At 43.1% G+C, this 24863-nt stretch overlaps 1 protein-coding gene across 2 annotated transcripts in view; it reads right to left on the bottom strand.

Annotated features, from left to right (window-relative positions):
* The window catches only part of COL12A1 (collagen type XII alpha 1 chain), a 109653-nt gene extending 87808 nt beyond the window's left edge, over positions 1 to 21845 (bottom strand). The window contains exons 1-11 of one of the 2 annotated variants that reach the window (XM_087817478.1): positions 21660 to 21845; positions 18554 to 18667; positions 11921 to 12037; positions 9795 to 9938; positions 9079 to 9138; positions 6674 to 6937; positions 6337 to 6501; positions 5504 to 5677; positions 3196 to 3486; positions 2389 to 2991; positions 804 to 1076 (exon numbers count right to left, since the gene is read on the bottom strand). In XM_087817478.1, the coding sequence (XP_087673604.1) occupies positions 804 to 1076; positions 2389 to 2991; positions 3196 to 3486; positions 5504 to 5677; positions 6337 to 6501; positions 6674 to 6937; positions 9079 to 9138; positions 9795 to 9938; positions 11921 to 12037; positions 18554 to 18626 (2164 nt within the window). In that variant the 5' untranslated portion in view covers positions 18627 to 18667; positions 21660 to 21845. The remainder of the gene's footprint in view (positions 1 to 803; positions 1077 to 2388; positions 2992 to 3195; positions 3487 to 5503; positions 5678 to 6336; positions 6502 to 6673; positions 6938 to 9078; positions 9139 to 9794; positions 9939 to 11920; positions 12038 to 18553; positions 18668 to 21659) is intronic. The other variant, XM_016207375.2, reaches the window with a different exon arrangement.
* Positions 21846 to 24863: the final 3018 nt, after the last annotated feature.

A 24863-nucleotide genomic window follows, 5' to 3' on the forward strand; every position in this document is an offset into this window, starting at 1 on the left:
CAAGTATCTATCACGGGTGAGTAAACAGGACATGGTTCACATATCCAGTGAAGTATCATTCAGCCACAGGAAGAAAGGATTTTCTGACACGTGCTACAACATGGATGAACCTTGAGGACATTATGCTAAGTGAAATAAGCCAGTCACAAAAGGATGATTCTACTCATATGAGGTACCCAAAGTAGTCAAATGCACAGAAACAGAAAGTAGAATAGTGGTTACCAGGAGTAGAGGTAAGAGGGGAGAGTGGGATACGGGGATTTATTGTTTAATGGGTACAGAGTTTCAGTTCTGCAACATAAAAAAAAAAACTGGAGATAGATGTGGTGATAATAGCACAACAATATAAATGCCACGGAAAGTACAGTTAAAAATGGTTAAAATGGTAAATCTTAAGTTATATAAATTTTACCACAATTAAAAAAGAAAGCATTTGGTAATATATATTTATCATCTGATCCATAGATAAAGGAAGGCAGTTTCAGAACTATTTGAACATGAGACTATTGAAACATGGGACAGAATATGTTGGATAAGCTGTATTTCAAGAATTCGTCCCATAATTACTAATAGTTCTCTATGTTTCTTAATCTCAAATTCACCAAAGTAAATCTAAGGGCTTTAATGAAAAGGTTTTTTTTCTCTTTTTAAAAAGATTTATGAATAGCTGTATTTTAAAGATGCTGAATCTTACAGACATATTCACAGTTCTGCACCACAAAGCAGAAGGTAATTTCAAATTCTAACTTTGTTCTACAATAAATTCCTAGTTTTGGAAAACAAGGGCAGAAACCCCATCACACCTTCTTCGGTGGTCTCTTCTCCAGCTAGGGGGATGCTGAAGCCATCCTCGTACTCTGCAGTCACGTTGACCAAGTACAGGGTCTCTGGCTTCAGGTTGTTGAGAACGACGCTGGTGCTGGACGCTGGCTCCACCACCGTGACCTCTTCATCTCCAGTAGCTTCTTTGTAGGTGATGTGGTAGGAAAAAACATTTTCTCCAGCGGGTGACCAGTTCGTTTTAAAACTGTAAGAAGTCACCTCAGAAAAGCTAAGATCCCTTGGAGGCACATAAGCTAATAAAAAATAAAAAGGACATAGTTTAAAATGTTTAAATCTATAAAGCAAAAACAGACTTAATGACTACATGTTTCTGAAATGCCTCAAAATCACTTGGGAGAAGAGTGGACATTGAGAGCAGTGTACTGAGTAAATATTCCACATGTGACCATTGAGAGAAGACCTCTCATAGCCCTACAAGGAGGTCCTGATCATGTGTCTTGACCATTCATAATACTAAGTTATAATGTTTAAATGACTAATTAAAATGGAAGTTGAATCTTGAGCTTCTTAAGACAAAGCAGGAATGCAATGGGCCTGCCCACAGTTGGGATTTTAAATAGTAACAGACCTAAAATGAACCATCAAAATGTTCCCATTCATCCTTGGCAATCATATATTAATCTTTGGTGGTAAACAGTTTATTTCAAAGTAATAATTAAGGATTTTTTCCTAACAAAAGAATATTTATTAAACTAAAACAGAAAGAGGCAATGTTTAAGGCACACAGCCTGTCCTCGGGGGAGGTACAAAAAAATTGGAGGCAAGAGAGTGTGAAGTGATCAACAAAACAAAGCAATACATATGAATGTCAAATGACTGGAAGTGATGTTACAGCACTAGAATAATTAAGAAAGCCTTGATGAAAGAGATGAGATGTGTAACTGAATGCTGAAAAAATTGGGACAAATGACAAAAGGAGGGGTAGGGAAGTCCAGATGTAAGGAATGATGCACAGAAATGGTCCCAGATGCCCAGCCAGGTGTGGTTCAGTGGTTGAACTAGACCCAGGAAACAAGCAATCACTGTTTGCTTCCCTGTCAGTGTACATGCCTGCGTGGTAGGCTCAATCCAGAAGGCAGCCAATCAATGATGTTTCTCTCTCTTTCTATCCCTCTCCCTTCCTCTCTCTCCAAAATCAATAAAAACATTTAGAAAAGAAAAATGGTCCTGGAAAGAGAATGCATAAAATAATTCCAAGGTCCAGGACTATGTTCTAAGGGCCTATGTTCTCAATTCAAAGGGCCTAGCTCAGAATCCAACACACAGTAGACACCCAGTGAATGATTATTGAACTGGATATGATAAATAGATGTGATAAAGCTGGTTGAAAATCTGGCTCTGCTTGAAGATCTAGGACCAGAAACATCCCATGACTCCATAAAGCAAAAATGTCTAGGAAAAAGTCATATCTCAGAGTAAAATAAACTAATTTTGACAGTTTTCAATAACATAGGAAAGTTACTTTTTTCCTGAAGAAGCATATTATCCACTATTTTAAGACCAAAAATTCTTTGTTCACGAAAACACTAGAAATAGACTACTAACCTTTTTTCTTTATAGCTGCCAACTCTTGCTCAATTCTAAGGCAGATGGACTGTGTGAGTTCAAAAGATATCCTCTGAAAAGCATCAAAATCTTCCACTGTGAACACATGGGTCTCTGCAGGAGGAGAGGCAATAGCTTCTAATTCTGATCGGACAGCATCTTTCACACCAACTGCAAAGATTTCAACATCTGAATTCCTTAGTTTTATAGCAGGATCTCTGAAAGCATCTGAAGATTTGCCATCAGTGATAAGAATCATGACCTTTGGTACGTTGCTTCTTGAACCCTTGCTAGGCACAAATATTTTCTCTCTGACATAAGTCATTGCTTTCCCAGTGTTCGTAGATCCTCCTCTGTAGGGGAAGGTGTTTATTGCTTCAATTATATCTTCAACTTTGGTGAATTTTTCCAACGTGAACTCAGTATGAGGATCCCGGCTGTACTGAACGAGACTTATCTGTACCCTATTTGGTGAAATCTCAAAACTTTTTATGAGAACTTCCAAAAAGGCTCTAACTTTAACAAAGTTGGCAATCCCGATGCTATAAGAACCATCAACCAAAAACACAATATCCGCTTTTATATCCACACCACGTGAGCATTCTGTAAAAAGAAAGAAAGCCAAATGAAGTTCACCAAGTATGAATTAATCATTAAAATATAGCTATCTCACTTTCTTAGTAAGCGCGCTTATTTAAAAAAAAAACATTTCAAATATTTTGTTGAAAACTAAATCTGAATCAGTAAGGCCTACTATCAAAGGGGCCCGCGCGTATTCCAAGCCCAGCGATCTACCTATTAACTTACCCACTTGAACTTTCATTGGCTGAGTCTTCTCCATGATTGAAACAGGCTCGCTGGCCGTCAGCCCCTTCATGGCGGAAACGCTGACCTGGTACTGGGTGTCTGCAGAGAGGTCGCGGACGCTGAGCGTGGTCGTCTGAGGCCCCACACTCAGGGCGTGCTGCCGGCTGCCGGGGCTCATCGGCGTAAGGAGGACTTTATAGCCAGTCACTGGGCTGGGAGAGGGGGTCCAACTTAGCTTAATGTATTTGGATGAAACTTCCATGGCAACCAAATTTGAGGGAGGCTCAATAACTAAAAAGAAACAAGCAGAACGGTGATTTAAAACAGTGGGATGCAACCCTATTAATTTCCTTTATTCTCCTTATTCAAATTAATCGTGAATGTATCAGGAAAAGTTGCCCAGCCCCAATCTTCACTTCCACCCGTGCCCAGCAAACCGAGAGAGGCTCAGTGCCAGATTTTGTCAGGAAGCAGAGAAGTGTAGGGAAAAAAGAAACTCCTTGGAAGAAATTAATGATAAGACATCTGATGCCTAATTCTTCTCTGGGACCAAGATTTCCATTTTGGTTTTGGTATTTTACTCATTACCTTTATTCTCAGGTATCAAGCTAAGTACTCGATAAATATTTGTTAAATCAATGGCTTACTCAAGTCTTCAGAAAAGTGTTCCCTTTTAATGACACTATAAGAATAAAAATATAATCTTTAGACCAGCTGGGCGTGGCTCAGCGGTTGAGCGTCGACCTGGGATCCAGGCGATCGGGGTTCGATTCCGGGTCAGGGCAATTGCCCTGGTTGTGGGCTCGATCAATGACTCTCTCATCATTGATGTTTCCATCTCTCTCCCTCTCCTGTCCTCTCTCTGAAGTCAATAAAGATATATTTTAAAACTGTATATATATAATCTTTAAAGATATTCTGTAGTATGCCAAGAAAGATCAAGAATTCAGCCAGTAAGCCCAAAATGACAGGCTTTTATTATTTTAAAGTTTCATTCCCACTTATTTCAAGGTAAGAAAAATAGTTCAACGATGTTTATGACACCGAGAGGTAAAACAATGGTTTACAACATGCACACTGACAAATATTGAAACCTAAAGAATTTCTATCCTTACTCAAAGTACAACATAGTCATGTATGCAACAAAAAATATAAAGTACTTTAAGATACTTCAGGCCAAATCTTCAAAAATTTTAATGTTGTCAGTGAAATCAATTTCCCAGAAGATACAGTTCTAATTTTTACGTCAGCCTGCAAGAAGTAGGTGATAAAGCAAGTACAAGTTTACTCATCAGCTCCTCAACAAGGCGATCAGATGTATCACATAAAACTGATGTCTGAAGAAGTAAGAAATCGTGGGAGAGAAGTAATGGATGTGCCAGCTGGAAGTCTGGCCAAATCTTTTGAGCGATTCAGAGACAGTACAGGGAGCAGAAGTCGCAGGAAAATTCCAGCAAGAGAGAGGAGACTGTGAACCACACCTGGGGCATGGCTGGCACCCCGGACAGGGGCGGTTCACACTGTGGCACAGCAGGAGCTTGGCCTGCCCTGGGGCATGCCCGCAGGGAAGAGGCAGAGGAACTAGAACGCTTAGAAGGTTCAGTCAAGAGAGGTCAGCTAGAGAAAAGTGGGATAGAGGATGGATTTTGTACTAATACCAGTCAAAAAAATCAGACAATAGACAGTTAAAGCAAAGAAAAAGATTTGGAGCCTATGTGTAATGAGAAGGAGTCCTGAAACAGAACCAAGGCCGATGAACACTGCCAAAATGCTTGGGGTTTGGAGATTAAAGTGTTTATGTAATTGAAGATGTAGCTATTTAGAACTTATCTTTAATCACTTGTCAATTCTCAGGCTAAGAGAACAATCATGGAAACTGTGACTTTTTAACGCCCAAAAGGATGGCTATGAAATGCCTTCTCTTCTCCCATGGATTCAGAAGCAGTAGCTTATAAAAATAAGGAAGTTTTCCAGATACGGGAGGATCACATTGACTGGTTTTAAAATGTTGTACAAAATGGTCTTAGAGAAAAAGAGCAAGTCAAGCTTGTTTTAAAAAGATTTTTTAGGAACTTTACAATGGGAGAAATATTTTATCACTTAATGTTCCACTGAGGGGGGGAAAAAACAGTGCAAACGACATCAACAAGTTGAGTAACTAAACGCCAATACAAGTGCAGCACACAGTTAGAGACGCGCTGGAGTACACGGTGGAGTAACTGTGACTGCTCCTGGGCAGCTGTCCAGCTCTAAGTGCTATCGAACAGTAGGAAGGACCAACACGTAGGACACCCAACAGTGCACTCACCTTCCTCCCCACTAACCAATTCACCGAGCTGTTCATCAACACCTGAGCACACCTGGGAGATGATCTCATTCTGAATATCCACAATTGCATCAAAGTTGGCCACATTGAATACGTGGTTTAGAGAAGGCGTGGAGGCGATCTGTTTGAGCTCTTTCGCATCTGCAGCTTTAATGCCTTCGGAACAAAAGGAAAGGATACAGTGACAAGGGAAATGTGCTGAACTGGGAAAGGCCTTCATCTTCTCGGTCTTTCACGAGTGAACACATTTTTAAATATTTATTCAGTCATAAACCAGAATCGCTTTCCTTTAAAACGAACGTGCAACTGTTCAAGTGACAAAGACATTTTATAATTTCGCATCAAGTGGCCAGCCGAAGATGAAAACGAACAGTCAGGAAAACAGAGTGGGCCCTCATCCCAGCCATGCCATCATTGGTCCCTGCCATCTGTAAAGATAATACTTTTTTCTTCCAGAGTCCTGAATGAGCTGGATGGAACTCTCGAAATTCTTCAAGGATTACATAATACAGGAAACATAAAAAACACTTAATGATAATACAAGGAGGATCTTTATTAGGATCACTGGCCCGGCATTCTTTGAAAAGTAGAGGGCTGGCAAAGAGCACGAATACGGCCTCGCTTAATGCATATGCTAAGGGAGCTGCGTGAGAGAAACAGGCCGAATTTTTACTCAGAGATGACGTGGCTTCATACCACAATGTAAAATACAGTAACACTTCTAACAGTGTCCTTCCCTGAGGAGTCAACCCTTCGTCTTCCTAAGCATTAAGTATTGAAAAGTTCTACAACGAAAATAACCAAACTTGACCTACCCAAAGAGAAAACTTCCACCCCGATACTGCGAAGCTCTCTGGCTGGGATTTCCACTTCGTCCTGGGATTTGCCGTCCGTGATAATAATTGCCACTTTAGGAAAGCCAGCTCTTGCTCCAGCAGTTTCCGTGAAAGTATTTTTAATTAAGTAATCAATGGCATCCCCTGAAATGAAAAGCAATACTAGATTTATTCACCCTGCGCTAGACAATTCAGCTAAAGTCAAAAACTACGTGACTGATTTCAAAATTATTTAACATAATTGGGCAATGCTCCATTTCTTTCCCAAGCAGATCTTTCAATTATTTTCAACAATAACAAAATTCGTGAAACATACCTGTCATTGTGTTGCCACCTTTGTATGGGATTTTTTTAATTGCAGCAAGCAGCTCATCCCTTTGGTAGTACTGGTTTAAGTTAAATTCAGTCCTGGTATCAGAGCTGTACTGAATGACTCCAACCCTTGTCTTCTCTTCCCCAATGTCAAAAGCAGACACGAGAGCAGCAATAAAGTCTAAAATGTACTTGAAATTATTTCTCCCCACACTCCATGAGCCATCCACGAGGAACACTAAATCAGTCCAGGCACTGACAGAGCATTCTGAAATACATTTCAGATATGTTTTAACGATGCGTTATTAAATCTGTCCATCATAAAAGGAACACAAACTAACTTTGCAAAAATGTTGGCTCCTTAAATCATTTTGTTCATTAGAACATTTTCACATTGGTCTTCACCCACAACTGACATGCACAAGAGAATATAAAATTTTATTAGCACACATAGAAGCATTTCAGTGCCTTCATGAAGATGCATTTATGGAACTATATATCTTTAAATTGCTAAATAAGACATTCAAGAAGAGATAAATAGATGACCTACTCTCCAAGAGCATGTGACCCTAGTATTTATGCTATCAACCTATTTTTATAAATTATATCTTCACCTCTCTTTTCTCCAAGTAAAAATTATATAAAACATCTGGGAGATATAAAAAAGAGATGTGCCCGGCCGGGCATGGCTCAGCGGTTGAGCATCGACCTAGGATCCAGGCGATCGGGGTTCGATTCCGGATGAGGGCACATGCCCGGGTTGCGGGCTCAACCCCCAGTCGGGGGGGTGCAGGAGGCAGCCGATCGATGACTCGCTCATCATTGATGTTTCTATCTCTCTCTCTCCCTCTCCCTCTCCTCTCTCTGAAATCAATAAAGATATATTTAGAAGAAAAAAAAGATATGTAAGCAAAGTGTTTTTTACTCCTTGGTATTTAGCAATAAATAAATACAAAACAATTGCTGTGCCATTCAAACAAATACAGTTGAACTGAAGAAATGAACAAATCTTTTAACATTCCTCTGCATTCTACAATATAATTATCTAAAGCTTGCAGTGGGTTAGTCTAGAGGGTTAAAAAACTGTAAGCAAGCATAAATATTATGTAAGTTAGCCAGAATATCTTGTATTTAACGTATTAATACCAGTGTATTTAAATTTGATAATTAAAACCAACTTTTACTAAACAAAGTGGGGAAAAAGCATTTTAATTCAAAAGCAAAAATGCACGTGGTATCCTTAAATTACTAAAATGCGAAGACTCGCTTTTATAACTCTCTGTGGTCAGGGGAACAGGTTGGTTTTCATGAAAATCTGTATTTGTAAGGCAACACTGAGTGAATTTTCTGAAGATGTTTTTGTTCTTGTGGTCAGTTGGTGGATAATAAAAAAAAGTATTTGCCTAGGGAGAGGAGGAAAGGGTCCTGGAATTTTTTGCAAGCAAAATACAAGTTGCATGCCCAAATAATTTTTGCACACTATTTAATGGGCCAATTTAAGTCTATTGAAAAGTCAATATTTGGCATAATGCTTTGATTTAAAATAAACATTGATGGTTCAGGGGAAATACTAGCATTGTAACTGCATACTTCATTTCAGTTTATTAGACATCAGAAAGAATGATAAAGAGTGACCAAGAATGAAAAATTCCAGATAAAGGAGACTTTGTGTTCACAATCTTTTTATTGTCTCCTGGGTCATAAATCCAACTTTTACAAGGTAGCAAAATTAGAAGTCCAAGAAACCCCTTAAGGGTCCATCCCACTAAGTCAGACAAAGCAGTATAAGACCAAAGGAGGCTAGAACCTGCAAAACCTACACTAAATAAAATTGCTTTCATTTGATTACAAATGCACCAACTTACCAGTTATATCTTACAGAGATTCTGGAAAAGGCTACAACTGCCGTTAACTAGTGTCATGTCAATACCCTAAACATGAGCATAACATATACACAGACCTGGACATGCATTTTCATGGCAATTGAATTGCTTAAAACCCTACAGGGGCATCTCCTTTATGTTCCAGCCTTCCATTTCTCAGATTTGTCTAAGCTGCCACCTATTTCTGTCACTTTGCCTTTGAGATATGAGTTAAGTCCAGTGATGGGGTTTGTTTTTCACCTACTGCCAAAATCCTGCAGAAAAATTTGTACACACACAAATTCAAAAGACTCCCAGTAAAAAGAATACTTAGTAAACAGAGTGAAAAATTGGCCAGAAAGTCAAAACATAGATATTATAACTGCTTAGTCACGCATTACTATTACATTGTCTGTGCTTCTAGATAAAGTTTGTAGAAAATAAGATAGAAATAGGATCAGACTATGTATATAATTGAAACATCTCCTTCATATTACATTTATGACTTCTACAAATCCAAGCAAAAAATATTAAGGAACATACTTACTTTGTATCTCTGTTTTTCCAGGTTTCTTCTCCAGTGGCTTTGTTGGACCACCTGTTTGAACTAAATCAAAACGTGATTATTACAAAGGGAAATGAACCCATACAAATACTTCCTAAAAATAAAATAAATACATTGTCTTTCACCATTGTCTTTTAAAGGTATGGTCCATGCCTAGCTGGTCATAGAATACAGCAGGATAAGCATTTCTGTGCAACTAAATTATTTTTAGTGAGTTTTAAATATATTTCAAAAAGACATTAACATTGTTCCCTGGCAAACTTTAATGTTTTTAATAGTTTTCATTCATAACATTCCTAATGATTCCAGAGACCAGGATTATAAATCAGGAATGAGTTATTCATATCCACTAATAGCCAGGATCATAAAAATGACTATTCTAGGAAGAATAGTTAATACTGATATAAATTAGCTCTGCATAATAACAGATTAAATGCGAAAGTTGGAGAAATCTCCTGCAAAAATATTAAAAGAGTGAAAGTACTCCTCAGCCAGGCGTGGCTCAGCGGTTGAGCGTCAACCTAGGATCCAGGCGATCGGGGTTCGATTCCAGGTCAGGGCACATGCCCGGGTTGCAGGCTCGATCAATGACTCTCTCATCATTGATGTTTCTATCTGTCTCTCCCTCTCCTTTCCTCTCTCTGAAATCAATAAACATATTTAAAAAAAAAAAAGAATGAAAGTATATGTGTGCTTACTTGTTAGCTGGCCTATAACTGGTACACTTTCTTCTACTTCATCGTATGAGGTGATAGTCACCACATACTCTACTTCAGGTATAAGGTCTGATAATAAAGTTTCAGTGGTACTAGCTGCAAGGGTAAATTCTTTAGTCGGCCCATCTGGAAATATAGGAAGGAAAATATGAATGCAGCAAAACATTTTTACTTATAACACAATATAATTTAATTCCCAGATACACTCAAAATCTGAAAAATTCATTATATACTATTTTTCACAACATCCAAATATTATGTTTTACTGTTCTTCAAAACCAAAACTTTGAATTCTAGAAATTCAATAAATAGACTTGTTGCAAGCATATTCAATATTTGTTTGAGGACTTACAGATTCTTCTAGATTAAAGCAAACCAAAAATCTCTTCTTATTTTGGAAGACTAATGATAAATAACAAAATGTATTTTATAAATGAGATATAAAGTACAAAATAATTTAATATTAAATTATGCATGGGAGGAGAGCAGAGAAAGAGAAAAGAGGATGAAAATCGGGTCAAGAAAAACAAGCCCCAGGGAAACAATTAGTGTGGAAACAATGCGTTCTCCACACTCAGATGGGCGCACACCTTAATGGGCACCTTGCTCCTCTTAATTAGCTAAGTAGCAAACTCTTCAAGGGGCAGCATACCTAGCATTTACTTACATATTAACAATTCATATACTTCCTTCTACATTATGTTAAATTTCAAATTAATCAGGAAACACAGTAGTTCCCAAGGGCTAAGTGCCTGTTAAGATTTTTAGTTATATTAAAATCTCATCAAAACATAAATAATCAAAAAAGGGAACAGATATAATAAAACTCTGAAAAATGCTCCTGGGTTTATATGTGGAACATTGTAGAACCAACCAGGGCCCCCATGGAACAAGAAGACACTTGCCCTGGCCAGTGTTTCTCAGTTGTTAGAGCATCTGCTCGGGCACCAAAAGGTCACGGGTTCAATTCCTGGTCAAGGGCAGGTACCTGGGTTGTGGGTTTGCTCCCGGCCCCGCAAATTCGGGAGGCAACCGGTCAACGTGTCTCTCTCCCATCAATCTCTCTCTCTCTCTCTCTCCCCCCGCCTTCTCTCCCTCCTTTCCATTCTCTCTGAAAAACAATGGGGAAAAAATCCTCAGATGAAGATTAACAAAACAAAAAAGACACCAGGGCTCTGTCAGTGATTACAACATGTGGAAACTGAGCGGATGCTTTTTCAGCTGCTTTTCTGCTTTGGAGTGAATGAATTAGCTGACTACCAGTATATATGGGTAGAAAAAAATCAAAGAAAAAAATAAATTCTTGACCCCTTTTTAAGTTCTCAGAACATAAAAAAAAAAATAGTTTCCCAATTCTCTGATAAATCAACATTAGAAATCATTGGTATTTTTAAGATCCATAAACAAACTCAGCTCTGGTGGTAAGTTATGTTGACATTATCTCTACCATCAGCCTATCAAGACTCCTTCCTACCATGTGGTCAGTGCTGGTGGAAACGGTGATTTTCCCATTTCATGTTAGGTCTAAAAGTTAACCAGCAGAGATTAGTTCTCCACACTTGGGCAATATCATGAACACTAAATATAACTCTTGAGAACCGAAGCCATCCCCCCCCCCCCCCCCCCCAGAATCCTAGGCTGGGATCTACAGAATCCACACAAAGTACATTCTTGTCTTTTGTCACAGTACCTCACCATTATCCCAGAACAATGTTTCCTGAACACTGAAGTGTGTAGGACACGGGATAAGGTATAACAACTCACTTTATCACTTGACACTTTACAGGTTGAAAATATTAACTAATTCAAGAAGAATGTCAAGAAGTGAAAATTCTATTTTATAAAATCAAAGATTACCAGCAATATTCTGATCAGGTTAAAAAACAAAGCCCATTTTTAATAACAACAGTTTAGCACAACAAACCATGTTAAAGCTCAACACTATAAAAATATAACTGAGTGCTAGCTGGAAGTCTGGAGACTTGAGTCCACCAAATATCTGGCTAAATCTATCAGGTTTTCTAAATCTCAGATTCCTCATAATAAAATGAAAAGAGGGAAGCACACTGGATTATATTATCTTTGATGTTCCTAAAAACAAAACTTACCCGTCGTAGGATCCACTGTTATTCTGTAACCCACAATTGGATCAGCTGGTCTTGCCCATGACATATGAACAGTATTTTCATCTATAATTTTAAAATTCAAGTCTGAAGGTGGTTCAACTGCAAAAGAGAGAGTTGATATCAGTTACATTTTCCGACTTCAGAAAATGGTCCATTTAATTAATAAGAATTGTGTTGAGCAAAGCTTACTAAATTGTCTTTGCATAAATTTGTTTCCAACAAATATAAAAGATATCTTGTTGGATAAGAATAAAATTAAAAGCTGACGAGATATGACAAAACATCAGAGAGTATACATATTACAGAAGACAGCACAAAACACTTTTGATTCTTGAGTTGCTAGGTCATCCAAGAATGGCCAGCAAAATCAAGCATAATAGAAACATGTTTGGATACAAGTACATACAAGTACAATGAGATCACATAAAATAACCACATATGCAAACAATTCACATAACAATTAAAAGAATTTCAATACATGCTGAGTGCATTTTGAATAGGCATGCCATATCACAACCTGCTTACAACCACGGACATTCATTTAGAACATTGACATAATACTTTCTTTCCATAATGTAGGAAAGAATCAATTATGTTTGTAGTTCATTCTCTGCATCAAAGTCTTGCTATTAATTTTTGTTTGAAAAATCTCAATCTGTGGCAGAGATGAAACTGTACTTTAATAAAAAGGAGGAATCATAGGAAATTTAGCACTTATATTTCACAAGTAAATATACATTTAATGTATATTCATATTCATATAAAAATATTCAGCTACTAATGAGATGTTAATAATTTATAAATATATAAAGAGTGGTATACAGATGTTTATAAAAGGAATATTCTGCCTGTTTACACCAATTTGCTGTATGCTTGCAAGGTGTAAACCAACACTGTTCTTTTCCTTTGCAGCAGGTATACTCCATACTAGAAGTGGCATTTTAAATTAAAATGCCAGTATGGTCCTCTACAAAACAATGGTTAATTATGAAAAGACAACATCAATGTATATTTATGGACATTTATTTACAGAACTTAAAGAAAACAGTGAAGAAGGATCAGCGATGACTGCGCATAAAAACTTGGAGAAGTCAATGAAAGGAATAATCGAAAAGTACAGAAAGAAATAGTTTACATACAAAACTGTACAGCATCATGCATGTGTCAATGAAATGTTGACTTGTTTTTAGTTTCCCACAATGAACAAAAGCCTCCATGTACAATAGTCATTACACAAAGACGTTTCAGAAATATTTTATAATGATATTCTCTCTGCAATGTTCATGCCTCATCATGCAGCATTGTACTGACTCACTGTCAGTGCATGGTCAATGCATTACAAATTATTATTACTCTTGAAGCAGGTCAACAAAGTAAGAAGACTTTCAAAATATTCTTCTGAAAGTGTTTAAGTCTGAAAGTCTTCCTTGTGAGTCAGAATTTTTGAGAGATTAAAATTTCTTTGCAGGTTTTCACAGAGGTCAACTGAAATACAGCAGTAGCTCTGAGACATGAGTCATAGAATTTAACTGGGGTTAGCAATTTATGTAATATTAATATGCTTTAATGGAAGTAAAACAAATTAAGCAACCATTTGCTTTAATAGACTGCTGCTTACAGCTGTAGGAGATGGCTTTTTTATTTTTATTGGACACACTAGTAATGGAATGAAGGTTATTGTCTTACTATCCATACACAGGCAGTGAGATTAGACTATTAATCTACATGCATCGTTTAATTATCCAACATTCTGCTGTCTGTAACCGTATTTCGAGGTTCAGCTGTCATCATCACTTAGTATATAACAAGCATGCAACAAATGTTAATAGGACAATAGCTATGAAGAATATCATTATAAAATATTGTTCCAGTAGCAATGGCTCAGGACAAATTTAATGCAAAGGCAGACACAACTGGCCTGAGCATGCTTTTAAAAAAAAATCAGTACATGGAAAAACAGTACCACCAACCTTGTAAGGAAATTGACCTGAAGCAGCAGACATTAGGTTAAAACTGCTGAAGGGCAGCAGGGCCCACCTTGTTGATTTCCAAATGACCAGGATTCCAGAAAAACTGAAAAATTGACTGTTGGGAAAAGTCTTTAACATTTCAGAGGAATTTAAGGTGTTCACAGAAACTCAGATGTGGTACTTAGGGATCAAAAGGAGGAAAGAAGGGCCAACCGGCATGTGTACAACAGACAGCCCACCCCGCTTTCCTTCTTGCCACTTTTGTCACATATAAGACCTTTCAGGATTGCCATGCTATTTATATATTTTTGGTTTGTTTCATTTTAAAAAAAAGATAACAAAGTAGGTGTGAGAATGGACCCTATCAATTTAAATCAATGCAAAATGTATTTTCATTAATTTTGGAAATCTTTTCTTTTACATAAAAATAATTCACATCCGCCCTTGTACTGTGACAAACAGCATCTTGTGTTCCCCCAAACACTTAATAATTGTCTCTTTTTCTTCTCATAACAACTCAGCATGGCGGTTCTTATTATCCTCGCTTCATAGGGCAGTCAGTGAAACGGATGGGTTCACACAGCTAATAAGCAGCAAAGCTCCCATTCCATGGTCTGACTCAACATATACAATTTTCTTTCAAACTGAGTTAAATGTAAAGAATAAGAAATGTTTGAGTAAAAGATTAACTTTAAAAACCACTATTTGTACATAGTTAACTATTAATATATATCTATTTCTCTACTCTACAAAAAACTATTATTTGATGCTATTCAATAATAAATATATGGTACTCAGATATCTCCAATTCAGATATAGATAGAATTTGGCAAATTAACTTTACACAATGGTTCAAGTAATTTTAAAACTAAAGTGACTATCTTGATACATAAGTTTTAAAAAATAATTATTTTAAATCATGGTACCCAAAGGGAAGAGACATCCAAGAGTTTACCAACTGTGCAGAGATGGATGGGTGGGTGGATGGATGGATGGATGGATGGATGGATGGATGGATGGATGATGGATGGAAAGATGGACAGGTGGGAGGAGAATAGCCTAAAAAGTCTTGGTAAGTATATAAAATATGTTGAATATAAAAAAAAATTGAGAAAACACTATAAAATGTAACCTTGATAAACTAGTAAGAACTTTAGTCTAATATTTGTGATAATAACACTGAAAACAATGCTACCCTAATGGTAGAGAACTTGGAAGTGTGCAAAGAGTGATTTTACTATATTCAATAGGCATTAATTTAAATTTTCCACCCAAAGCTACTATAAATTTAATAATCTTTGTTATGATATAGATGTTAATTTCATTTGTGTTTCTAAGATATTAAAAATAGCCAGTTGAAAAGTTCATATTTCAAACAAGTAATGAATCATTTATACGCATTATATTATGTATTCCCTCATTAAACTGACTGGGTTGGCCAATTTTCGAGCAAGAAAGTACAGTATGGGCAAGCTAGTACTAAATCAGGACTAGAAGATCTGGGTCTTGTCTGCTTATGCTTGTTCCTAAGTATCCATGTTAGTTGACTGAATTATTCAGCCTCTCTGCTCCTCATTTTCTCATGTGGAAGAGGAGAGAATTGGAAGAGATAATCTGTGAGTTCTCTAGTCTGAAATTTCTGATATAAATTTGACATAAGATTATAAAAACATATATTAATTAGCCTCTTAACCTAAACACAAGACAGTTAAAGCATATGGCCTCAACTCACTAATGAATTGGTAATATCAAATTGTTCATTATATATTATAATTCTAGGTCATACATTGTACTGGCCAAGTGACAAGGTTAATAAAGTCTGTGTTGTGGCTAAAAATTACGAATACAAAAGGCAAAAAATCACTTTCACCCTTATTTCTATTGAACAAACTACTACATTATGAAAAGTAAAGTTCCTTGTATAAGTAGATAGAAGGAAAACAAGATGAAATGGTACCACTTATTAAAAAAAGAAATGCAAAAAGTGAATGCCAAACCTTTTAAGTAGTATCAAAAAAAAGTATTGGGTTTTCAACATATAAGAAATTAAGTAAATAGAAAACAGTTGGAAAATAGTAGAAATACAAGAGTACAAGTATGAATTGCAAAAGGGAAAGAAAGTAACTATGGCTACTTTAGAACTAAAATTAAAATGACATAGCAGGAAACGGGTGCAAGTTAAAATTTTGAAACGTCCCCAACAGAAATATTTCAAAGAAATTCGCTTTCTAGCCCAGTGTCCCCAGAAAGGTCTTGGCCACAAATTTTGTTAGCCCTTCACAGGCTCTTGGTTAACACAGAGGCTGTGCTGTCCAGGACAGGAGCCCCCAGCCACATGTGGCTCTCAAGCACTTGAAACGTGGCCTGTCCAAAATGAAATGCACTGCAAGCGTAAAACACACACCCAACCTCAAAAACTTAGTACAGCCCGGCCGGTATGACTCAGTGGTTGAGCGTCAACCTATGAACCAGGAGGTCAGGGTTCAATTCCTGGTCAGAGCAAGTGCCTGGGTTTGGGGCTCGAACCCCAGTAGAGGGCATTCAGGAAGCAGCCGATCAATGACTCTCTCTCATCACTGATGTTTCTATCTCTCTCCCTCTCCCTTCCTCTCTCTGAAATCAATTAAATCATATTTTTTTAAAAAGACTTAGTACAAAAAAATGTAAAATATTTTACTAATAATTTCTACATTGATTATATGTTGAAACGATATTGTGATAATATTAGGATACATAAAGTTATGTTAAATATATTATAAAAATTAGTATTTCCTGCTTTTTTCCCCTTTTTTAATGTGACAACCAGAAAATTGTAAGTTACATGTGACTTGCATTTGTGGCTCACAATATATTTCTATTTGACAGCTCCAAACTAGAGAATAAAGAAAAAAATGAATCCTAATAAAATATAATTATTAAATGCTGATGTAAAGGGGGGTGAGAAGCTAAAAAAGACACAGCTTAAGAAAGCAAAAGAAAGAGCTGCACCATATGGAAATAAACACAAATTAAAAAGACAAAATGTGAGAAATATGGAAATAATCAGTAATAGATAATAAAATGTTCTTTTTTAACTGCACTTTGCTAACCACCCATTATCCAACTCAGAACTGAGTTTTTCCACTTACATCATTTCCAACCCAATTCTTTTCCTACGAATCCTCAAATCTTTCTGATTTTCAAACAGCTATTTTCTTAATGAGCACTAAATAGGCCACTTCAGTGAACTGTCTAAAAATATCTTTAGTAAGGTTTCCGGAGTCCCTCCAATAAAATCCCTTCCTGACGATGACCCAGAGAGGAGCAGGCAAGGCAGCCTCATTTGACCATTACTTCCCACAGGCCGCTGGAAAAGCCTCTCCATTCACACACAGTCATCCCATAAGGGCCAGCACGTTTCTGTCATTGTTTTAAACATGCCATACATTTGGGAGACTCTCCGCCCTTCCTAACCTTAACTGGCTGTACCTGCGATCTTGAAGTAGACAAGTAAACACAATAGAAAGTGTCTGAAGATCTCAGCGCTGCCACGGAACAGCTTTACTCTTTCCCACGACCTCTGAAAAGGCAGAGCCCACCCTGAACTTCCACAAGTGGCCTTAACTCCACCAGGGGCACCTCTTTATTGAAAAGCAAGGAGAAGTGTAAGCTGTCTGTTACGGCATTGCTCCATTCACCTTGCCTGACAAGAGCATCTAGTTTGCCGGGTCTTTGGTGATAACTGAGGGCATGCAGACGCCCGTTGGGTTAATGCATAGAAATGGCCTGTTTGGCAAATACTGAGAACTTAGGGCAGCAAGTGCACACGAGAAAAAGAAGTGAGGTTGGAAATCTGTCTAAAGTCCTTCGTTTTCAGAGGGGAGGCTCCTCAGAGCCATTCTGCAGACCCGGGGGCGCAGACCAGCCATCTCCCGGCCCCTGACCAGCTCTGCGCTCAGACCTGACGCTGGAAGGACAGGGAGGGGAGGTGGTGCCCGCTGGCCTGGTGCCCACTGGCTTCCTGGGGGGGGACTTTGGCCCAGACCCAACCCGTCTGCGCAGGGCTGGGCCAGGGCCACGCGACTCCGAGCCACGCGAACCAAAACCAGCCCCAGCCCTGGGCCTTCCGAACACACCCCGGGTTCGGGGTCTCTCCTTGCCACCGTCCGCCTGTCCGACGGAGGTCCCCACAAAACACACAGACGCGCAGAGCCGGCGCTGTTGGAGTCTTTTATTTTTGTGCCGTCCCCGAGGTGGCGGCCCAGGCCAGGCGGATCCAGCCGCTGGAGCGCGCCCGCCGCGCCCGGGGCGCGCGGGTGGCCGGGGTCCTGTGTGAGGCGCAGCGGCGCGGCGCCCCTCCGCCAGCAGGTCTTCTCCGCAGGCGCAGCGCGGTGGCGGTGTGGACAGCACACCGCAGGGACAAGCGCAGGGAGACCACACAGCACTGTACGGAATGGGTTAAGCAGAGCACGAAAGAGCTGGACCCGAGAGCTGGGAAACGGACAAACCTCAGAAGGGAGGGTTTCTCTGGAGGAGAGAACCCCTGGAGAAAAGACAAAGTGCGGGGAAACAGAGCAAGCAATAGAAAGAAGATGCACTTGTTCTTTTTTTCTGGTCTATAACTCTGCATCGTCCCTGGGGAGCGTGCGGGAGGAGTCTTTTTTACCTTCTGCCTCAGTGGAAGCCAGGAGCAGGGCGGCGCCCAGGATGGCGAGCGCTGGGGGAAGCCGGGTCCTCATGCTTGGCCTGGGCCCCGGAGCTCACAGCCGCATGAAGGGATCTGCGGGAGGAAGCGGTGGCCGCATCAGAACCGGGCCGGGCAGGCCTAGAACCAGGTTAGAACTGGAACCCGGCCTTGGGCCAGGGCCCAACCAGATCCGCCTTAATAACCAACAGGGCAGAGCCCAGCACATAATGGGCTTGTCGTGGAGCAGCGGAGGTCACGTCCATCCAGAGCAGTTTCACCCTGGCCCTCGGCGGGGTTTCAAGTTTAAAGAGGGTCCTGTTTTCCTCAGGCTGGTCCAGCTTAGCATCCAGGGTGAAGGCCCTACCAGGCCCCACATGACTTCATCCTGCCTGGGTGATGGCTAATTCAGAGGTCATTTTATCCTTGACTCAACCAAATGCCTCTTCCAGCTGGGGATTTTATTTGGCCGGCCACTTTTTCCTAGCTGCTGAACTCTTTAGGTAACTGTACTTTAGTGGTCTCAGGGTAATTTGGAAAAGTATAATAAACCTCTTTTACTCTCTTTTTTCTTCATTTTGTTCTGCCTACAAATATGCAGCTCTTTAGGTCTGAAATGGATTATACAGAAGTAGGTAAGGTCCAACTGAAATCTGACCCTCCTGCGAGCTGTGTTGTCTTCACATCTGATAAATCCTTTATCCAAAGTTAGGGGAAAACAATTCTAAAATACATAATTAAAAAGGGACGAGCAATAGAAGAGACAAAACTTTCTTGTCTGTTTCCCAATGATATTGTTTATAAAAATTCTCAGTAATAATTAATCTTTTCATTTAACTGGTCACTTATCCCAGAAGATTACACATATATGTACCCCAGAGAATATGTCTTATTCTGATTTTTCCTGACTCTGTAACTAGATTATTAATTCCTAAAGACAAAGAGGCTTATTCTTCTTTTGTGGTTCCCAGCACACAGTAGGTGCTTAATCCATGAAGGCAGAAGGGAGTCTTCTAAAACATTCTAAGGTCCAATCCAGAGACAAAAGCTGCTAGCAATGAACTGAACTGGGAAGCTTCCAGAGGTAAAACATAAAAAGAGAGTTGACTCTGGGTACATAAATTATTGTAAGGCAACAGACTAGGCCTCATGCTTGGGAATCCAAAAATGAGCCAAAGGTCGAGCCCTCTTTGAGAAAAAAAAAACCTGACAAGCTCCAACCAGGTCTTTCCAAATTATTGGCACAATGTATCAGGGCAGCTTTCCTCAGCCTGAGTGTAAATTGCATTTTAAATGTCTGCTAAGCAGCCGCGCCAAATTTGCCCGGAGCACTTTTTCTGAAGCCAAAATTAAAATTTTGGCGCTGCTCTGGAGATCCAAGGGCTCTAGCGATTTCTTTCTCCCTAATTAACAACTGTTTGACATTTCTAACCCTCTTCTACATCAGTGAAAAGCAAGCAGTGAGGCTGGCCCATTGTTCCCGTCATCTGGCCTTTACTTTGCTATAATAATTTCCAACTCCGCTGGCAGTCGTGCTCGCGAAAAGTTAAAGGCAGACAAGCTACCCACCGAAAAGCTGTGTGCAGATATTTTTTAAAACCGCTAGTCTTACGAAAAAAACCTGAGCAGTGGAGGCGCTTTTGTCTGGGTCTAGAGCGCCACCTATCGGCTGCCTGGTTCGGTGACAAGAATGAATCACGTTGCGGCCGGGGATCTGAACATACAGGCAGTTCAGCCAGCCAGCCAGGCATTCTGTCCATATGTCTTTTTTTTTTTTTCCCCTTAAGTTTTCTCTCCTTTTAGCCAAAACATTTATCTGAATGCTTAGCAACACTTCATTGAGCATTCTTAGACATAAATGTCTGAAATCGGCCGCCCCTACGTGGCAGCGAGGATTCCCCCACTTCACCCTCATGAATGAAAATGAGTCAGTTGGGGGGGGCGGGGAGTCTTCTGGGATACCTCCCCTTCTGCCAGCTCGCCCCCTCCCCACCCCAGTGGAAGAGGCCAATTCCATAATTTAAAGTTTAAAAAGGAAATTAAGCCTCCCCACCACCACCACCCCTCGGGGGTCCTTCTAGATCCCACGCTGGGCGCCCATCTCCCCTACCCACCACAACCCTGACATTCGCCGGTCAAGGGCGAGTTTAGCTCTCATTTCCTATTTTGCCCCCTCCCAACCCCAGCATACCAGCATACTAGATGGTCAGGGCTGAGGTGGGGGGCAGGGGGTTCCTGGAAAGCCCCGAAATGGTCCCCGGAGGGTCCCCGAGGGCGCTCGATTTGAGGTACCTTTTCTGTTCCCTGGCTACCGGTCTCCGATCCGTGAATGGACCCGGCGCCCACACTCCCTGATCCCTGCACTCTCTAGGGTTTGGGATGGAATCTACCTAAGAGGCTCCACCGTCCCCGAGCGGGGCCTCCACCCCTGCATTCGGGAAGAGGTCGGGAGAGGGACCTTTTCCAGAAGCTAGGGAAATTCGGCCAAGGCTCAGTTCCCTTAGAACTAGACTAACCCGCCATCTCGGATGCTTTGAAAAGCAAAGGAACGAGCCAGAACACTCGACCAGGAATCTGTCTCGAGATGCCACACACACCCGGGCAGCTTGGACGAGCTGCAGAGCTCTCAGTCGGCCCTCCAAAGAATTCCACACCGTGCGTCACCAAAATACCTTCCTGCGCCCGCACTGCGCGACGGCACCCCCGGCAAAACTACAGTCGCGAGACAATGAGGGGCCCGGTGGCCACAAAACCGGTCGCCCCCTTCGCTGAAGTCGACAACATCTGTAGATGAAAGTCATCTTACAAAGAGCAACTTGGAACGGGATGCTTTACGCACACGGCCGCCGGCATCAGCTCTTAAGAAAAGCTACAATTCTCTCTTTCTCAAAGATACAAATGTATCGCAAAACCCCAATGTACCTGGCAAGTCCCAGGCACATCTATCTCCACACTTACAAGTCCAAACGGTCCTCGCCCGGGATCCTTAATGGCTGAGGGCGGAGCAAGCAGCAGGCTAGAAAGCGAGTTTCCCTAGTTATCTTGGGGAGGGATGGGTGGAGGGAAAGGGGCTGGAAGCCGAACCGACCTGGGGCGGCTGCGGTGCAGGTAGAGGCTGTCGCCGCGGAGGGTTTCCGACGTCGCAGGAGACTGCGCTCCGGGACCCCGCGCGTCCCGACGGTCGGCGCAGCTCTCCGGGGGTACCTGTCGGCCGCCGAGAGTAGGGCAGCGTCGGGGCCACCGGGAAGGAGGCGGAGGAGGCGGGAGGCCGCGGGGAGAGCGGCGGCGGCGGGCGTGCGGACGCGTCTGGGGCGGCTCGCCTTCGCCGAGTGAGAAGAGGCTCCGCGCCGCGGGCTACTTAATAGAGGGCTGTTCCCAGCTCTCAGTTTACTCGGTTACGAAACGCCTGGGAAGGTGGACGGCTGCCACGGGGTGATGTATGCTCCTCCGGCGGTGAAGGAGGTCTACTTTTGGGAACGTGTGCATACTTCGAGCATTCCTTCGGCGTGAGGTGGCGATCGCGGTAGTAGCAGTGCCCCGCCGGGGAGCGGGGGAGGGGGTGCAGGGAGCTGGGGGGGGGAGGAAGCGGGGCGGGGGACAGCCGCAGCTCGGTGCGCTGCCAAGGGAAGCCGCGCGCGCCTCCGCTTGGGGCGGGCTAGGGAGCTCGGGTTTCCCTGTGCGTGCGATTTTCTTTAATGAATTTATTTTTCTAAATTAAGAACCATGGGAGGGAGAGGAGCGACTCATTTGCAAAGCTGCACGAACGTGTGACCGACCCCATCTCAGCCTGGCCCCATCCCTCATGGTCACCCTCTACACCTTCCTCCCCCTCCGTCCTGGGTGCACTTAAAACCGATTTACAGCGTTTCCATTAACTAACTGTCTGCGCACGCGGCTGCCTTCTGTCCGTTTCAGTCTCGGAGCGGCGATTGGAAACCCGGACGGCCGCCCGCGCGGTGCCGAGCGACGCGATGGGTTTCCCAGCCGCGTCTCTCTCCCCGGGCGCTTCGGGACGGAACTGAGAGGCTGAGTAGGAGCCGAGACAGAGGGCGACACCCGCTCTGAAACCTAGGGGTCCTCCCGACGGGAAGCCGTTCAGGAACAGGTTCCGTCCACGGTGGACACGTCTCACCCGGGCCAGAGCAACACCTGGCCGCGAGTGGAGGGCTCTGACCAAAAGCTCTGCCCTGTAAACCCTGTGGGCTCAAGGCAACGGAGGGGAGCGAGTTTCCCCCCGGCGCTGGAGAGATGGAGGCCAAATGTGGGGCTGTCACTCTGCCAGCAGCATCTCCTCTCTTTGCCGCCTCCTCTCCGCTCCACTCCACCCCTTGGCCCCGAGCAGCGAGCCTGGCACTCAGAGTTGCCAAATTGTACTAGACGCGCCGGAGGAAGCGCGGGGCTCTTAGGCTGTGGCATCTGAAGAGCGCTTCAGGTGGCACACGCCTGTGCGCTCAGCACGCGCCCTCCGCCCTTTGGCCTCTTGAAGCCCAGGGTCACCCCTGCAAGGTTGAGCCACCTGGGATGGAGGGGAAGGCGGCGGCGGCGTCCCCGTAACTAACCGCCTGCGATCTAGCGGAGGTCTAGTCGCCAACGTGAACCTCTCTTCCCTGTTTGACCTGACGTCTGATAACTTGGCCGTCCCTCCCTCAAGCGTGATCATCTCCGAGCTTGCTTTTAGAAGGACAGGAACTTGCAGGGCGGCCCCCTGCTCTCAGCCCCAGGCTTAGGCTGCCTCCAGCCAAAGGCAGAGAAGACCCGGGGGGGGGGGGGGGGAGTGGAACTCGCCACCTTTGCACATTCCGAGTACACACGGCCCACTCGAAGTCCAGCTGGGCAGCTCGCACGAGGAGCCCACACACGCACAGCGCAGGCTTTTCCCTTTCAGACTCTCACAGCCGGTGCCTGGCGCGCGCCGCCGGCGCGAGCGCGTCCCGGGCGATCCGCCTGACTGGCACCGCAGGGCGCAAGGTTTTTGAGCCTCTAGAGCATCGGCCTCCGCACCCTGGTCTGCTCTACGCCGCCCCCCCCCCCCCACCAGCCCCACTTTGCTCCCCTCTCTCAGGCGCCTGTGGGAGGAGGGCAGCCTCCGCGGCCAAGCTGAGCGGACAAGTCCCCGCAGCCACCTTCCCGGCGCCCAGTAGTGTTCCCAGCGCACCCGCAGACGTCCTGGCCGCCGCCGCCTGGAAAGGCCTAGAGCGACCAGGGCCTCCCTTGGGACGCGACCTCCCCCCACACCCCCACACCCCCACACCCCCACCCCTGGTCTAGGAAAGAACCGCAGCACGTCCGCCTGGGGAACCCGGAATTTGCATTTAGCCCGGGGTGGAGGTTGGGGGTGCGCGCGCCATTCCTTCTTTTTTTGCAACTTTTTTTTTTATTATTTGTGATGATGGTGTTGACTAGGGAGCAATGTAACCCTGGGTGCTGATATCCTTAATTTAAAAAGAGTTCCCTGCTGTTCATTTGGCTGAGAGCTGCAAATGCATCTATTAGCCGGGAGTGGCGCGGGCAGTCCACCTCCGCGGAGCCCAGGGCAGTGGCTGGCTTCCCGCGCTGAGGCTGGAGGAGGCCAACTGGGTGCAAGAGCCTTCTGCCCGAGAGCACGCGCTTCGCGCCGCTGTCTCCAAACCAGAGCTGCGTGTTGGGGACCCACGCGGCCGTCCTCTCGCGTTCCAGGCATTCTCGCTCACGTACTTAGACTCAGTGCATTCGCAAATAGTTGTTGCAAAGGAATGTAGGGCATATAAACCAAGGGCTGCACACGTCCTCTGGCCCTCAGAGAAAGGATTCCTACGCAAAGTTTCCAGAGCAGGACGAGAGGAGGAAGGAGGGGACACCCGGGTGGGGGAGTGCACAGACGCGCATCCACCAGCTAATCCAAACACATCCAGTCCCCCTGGAATCCGCTAATGTTTGCAAAAAAAGCGGTGATATTTCTCGACTGAGGCAGAGTTGGTTGCATTTATTCAGTGTGGCTGCTCTCTGTGGCCCATGCTCCTGAGGTTATACCCCTGAGCTGCACCCCTCTCCCGCAGCTGCGGCTCCCACCTCTTCTCCCTCCGACGCCTGCGTTCCCGGAGGCTCCCGAGCTTCAGATTTCTTGTCCGACAGCGCGCTCTAGCGGCCGGCCGAGCCCTGGAGTCGGAGGTCAGAGTTAGAGCCGGGAGCGAACCGTTGTGAGTTTTTGAAAAGTGTCATTGGTCTGTCTGATTCCCAGGACTGACAGAGGCGACAGGAGAGAAGAACCAGTGTGAAGGTGACATACACTTTCCTTGTGCCCCTTAATTAGCCG

The sequence above is a fragment of the Miniopterus natalensis genome, chromosome 5 (assembly GCF_054644295.1).
Source record: "Miniopterus natalensis isolate mMinNat1 chromosome 5, mMinNat1.hap1, whole genome shotgun sequence".
Classification (NCBI taxonomy): domain Eukaryota; kingdom Metazoa; phylum Chordata; class Mammalia; order Chiroptera; family Miniopteridae; genus Miniopterus; species Miniopterus natalensis.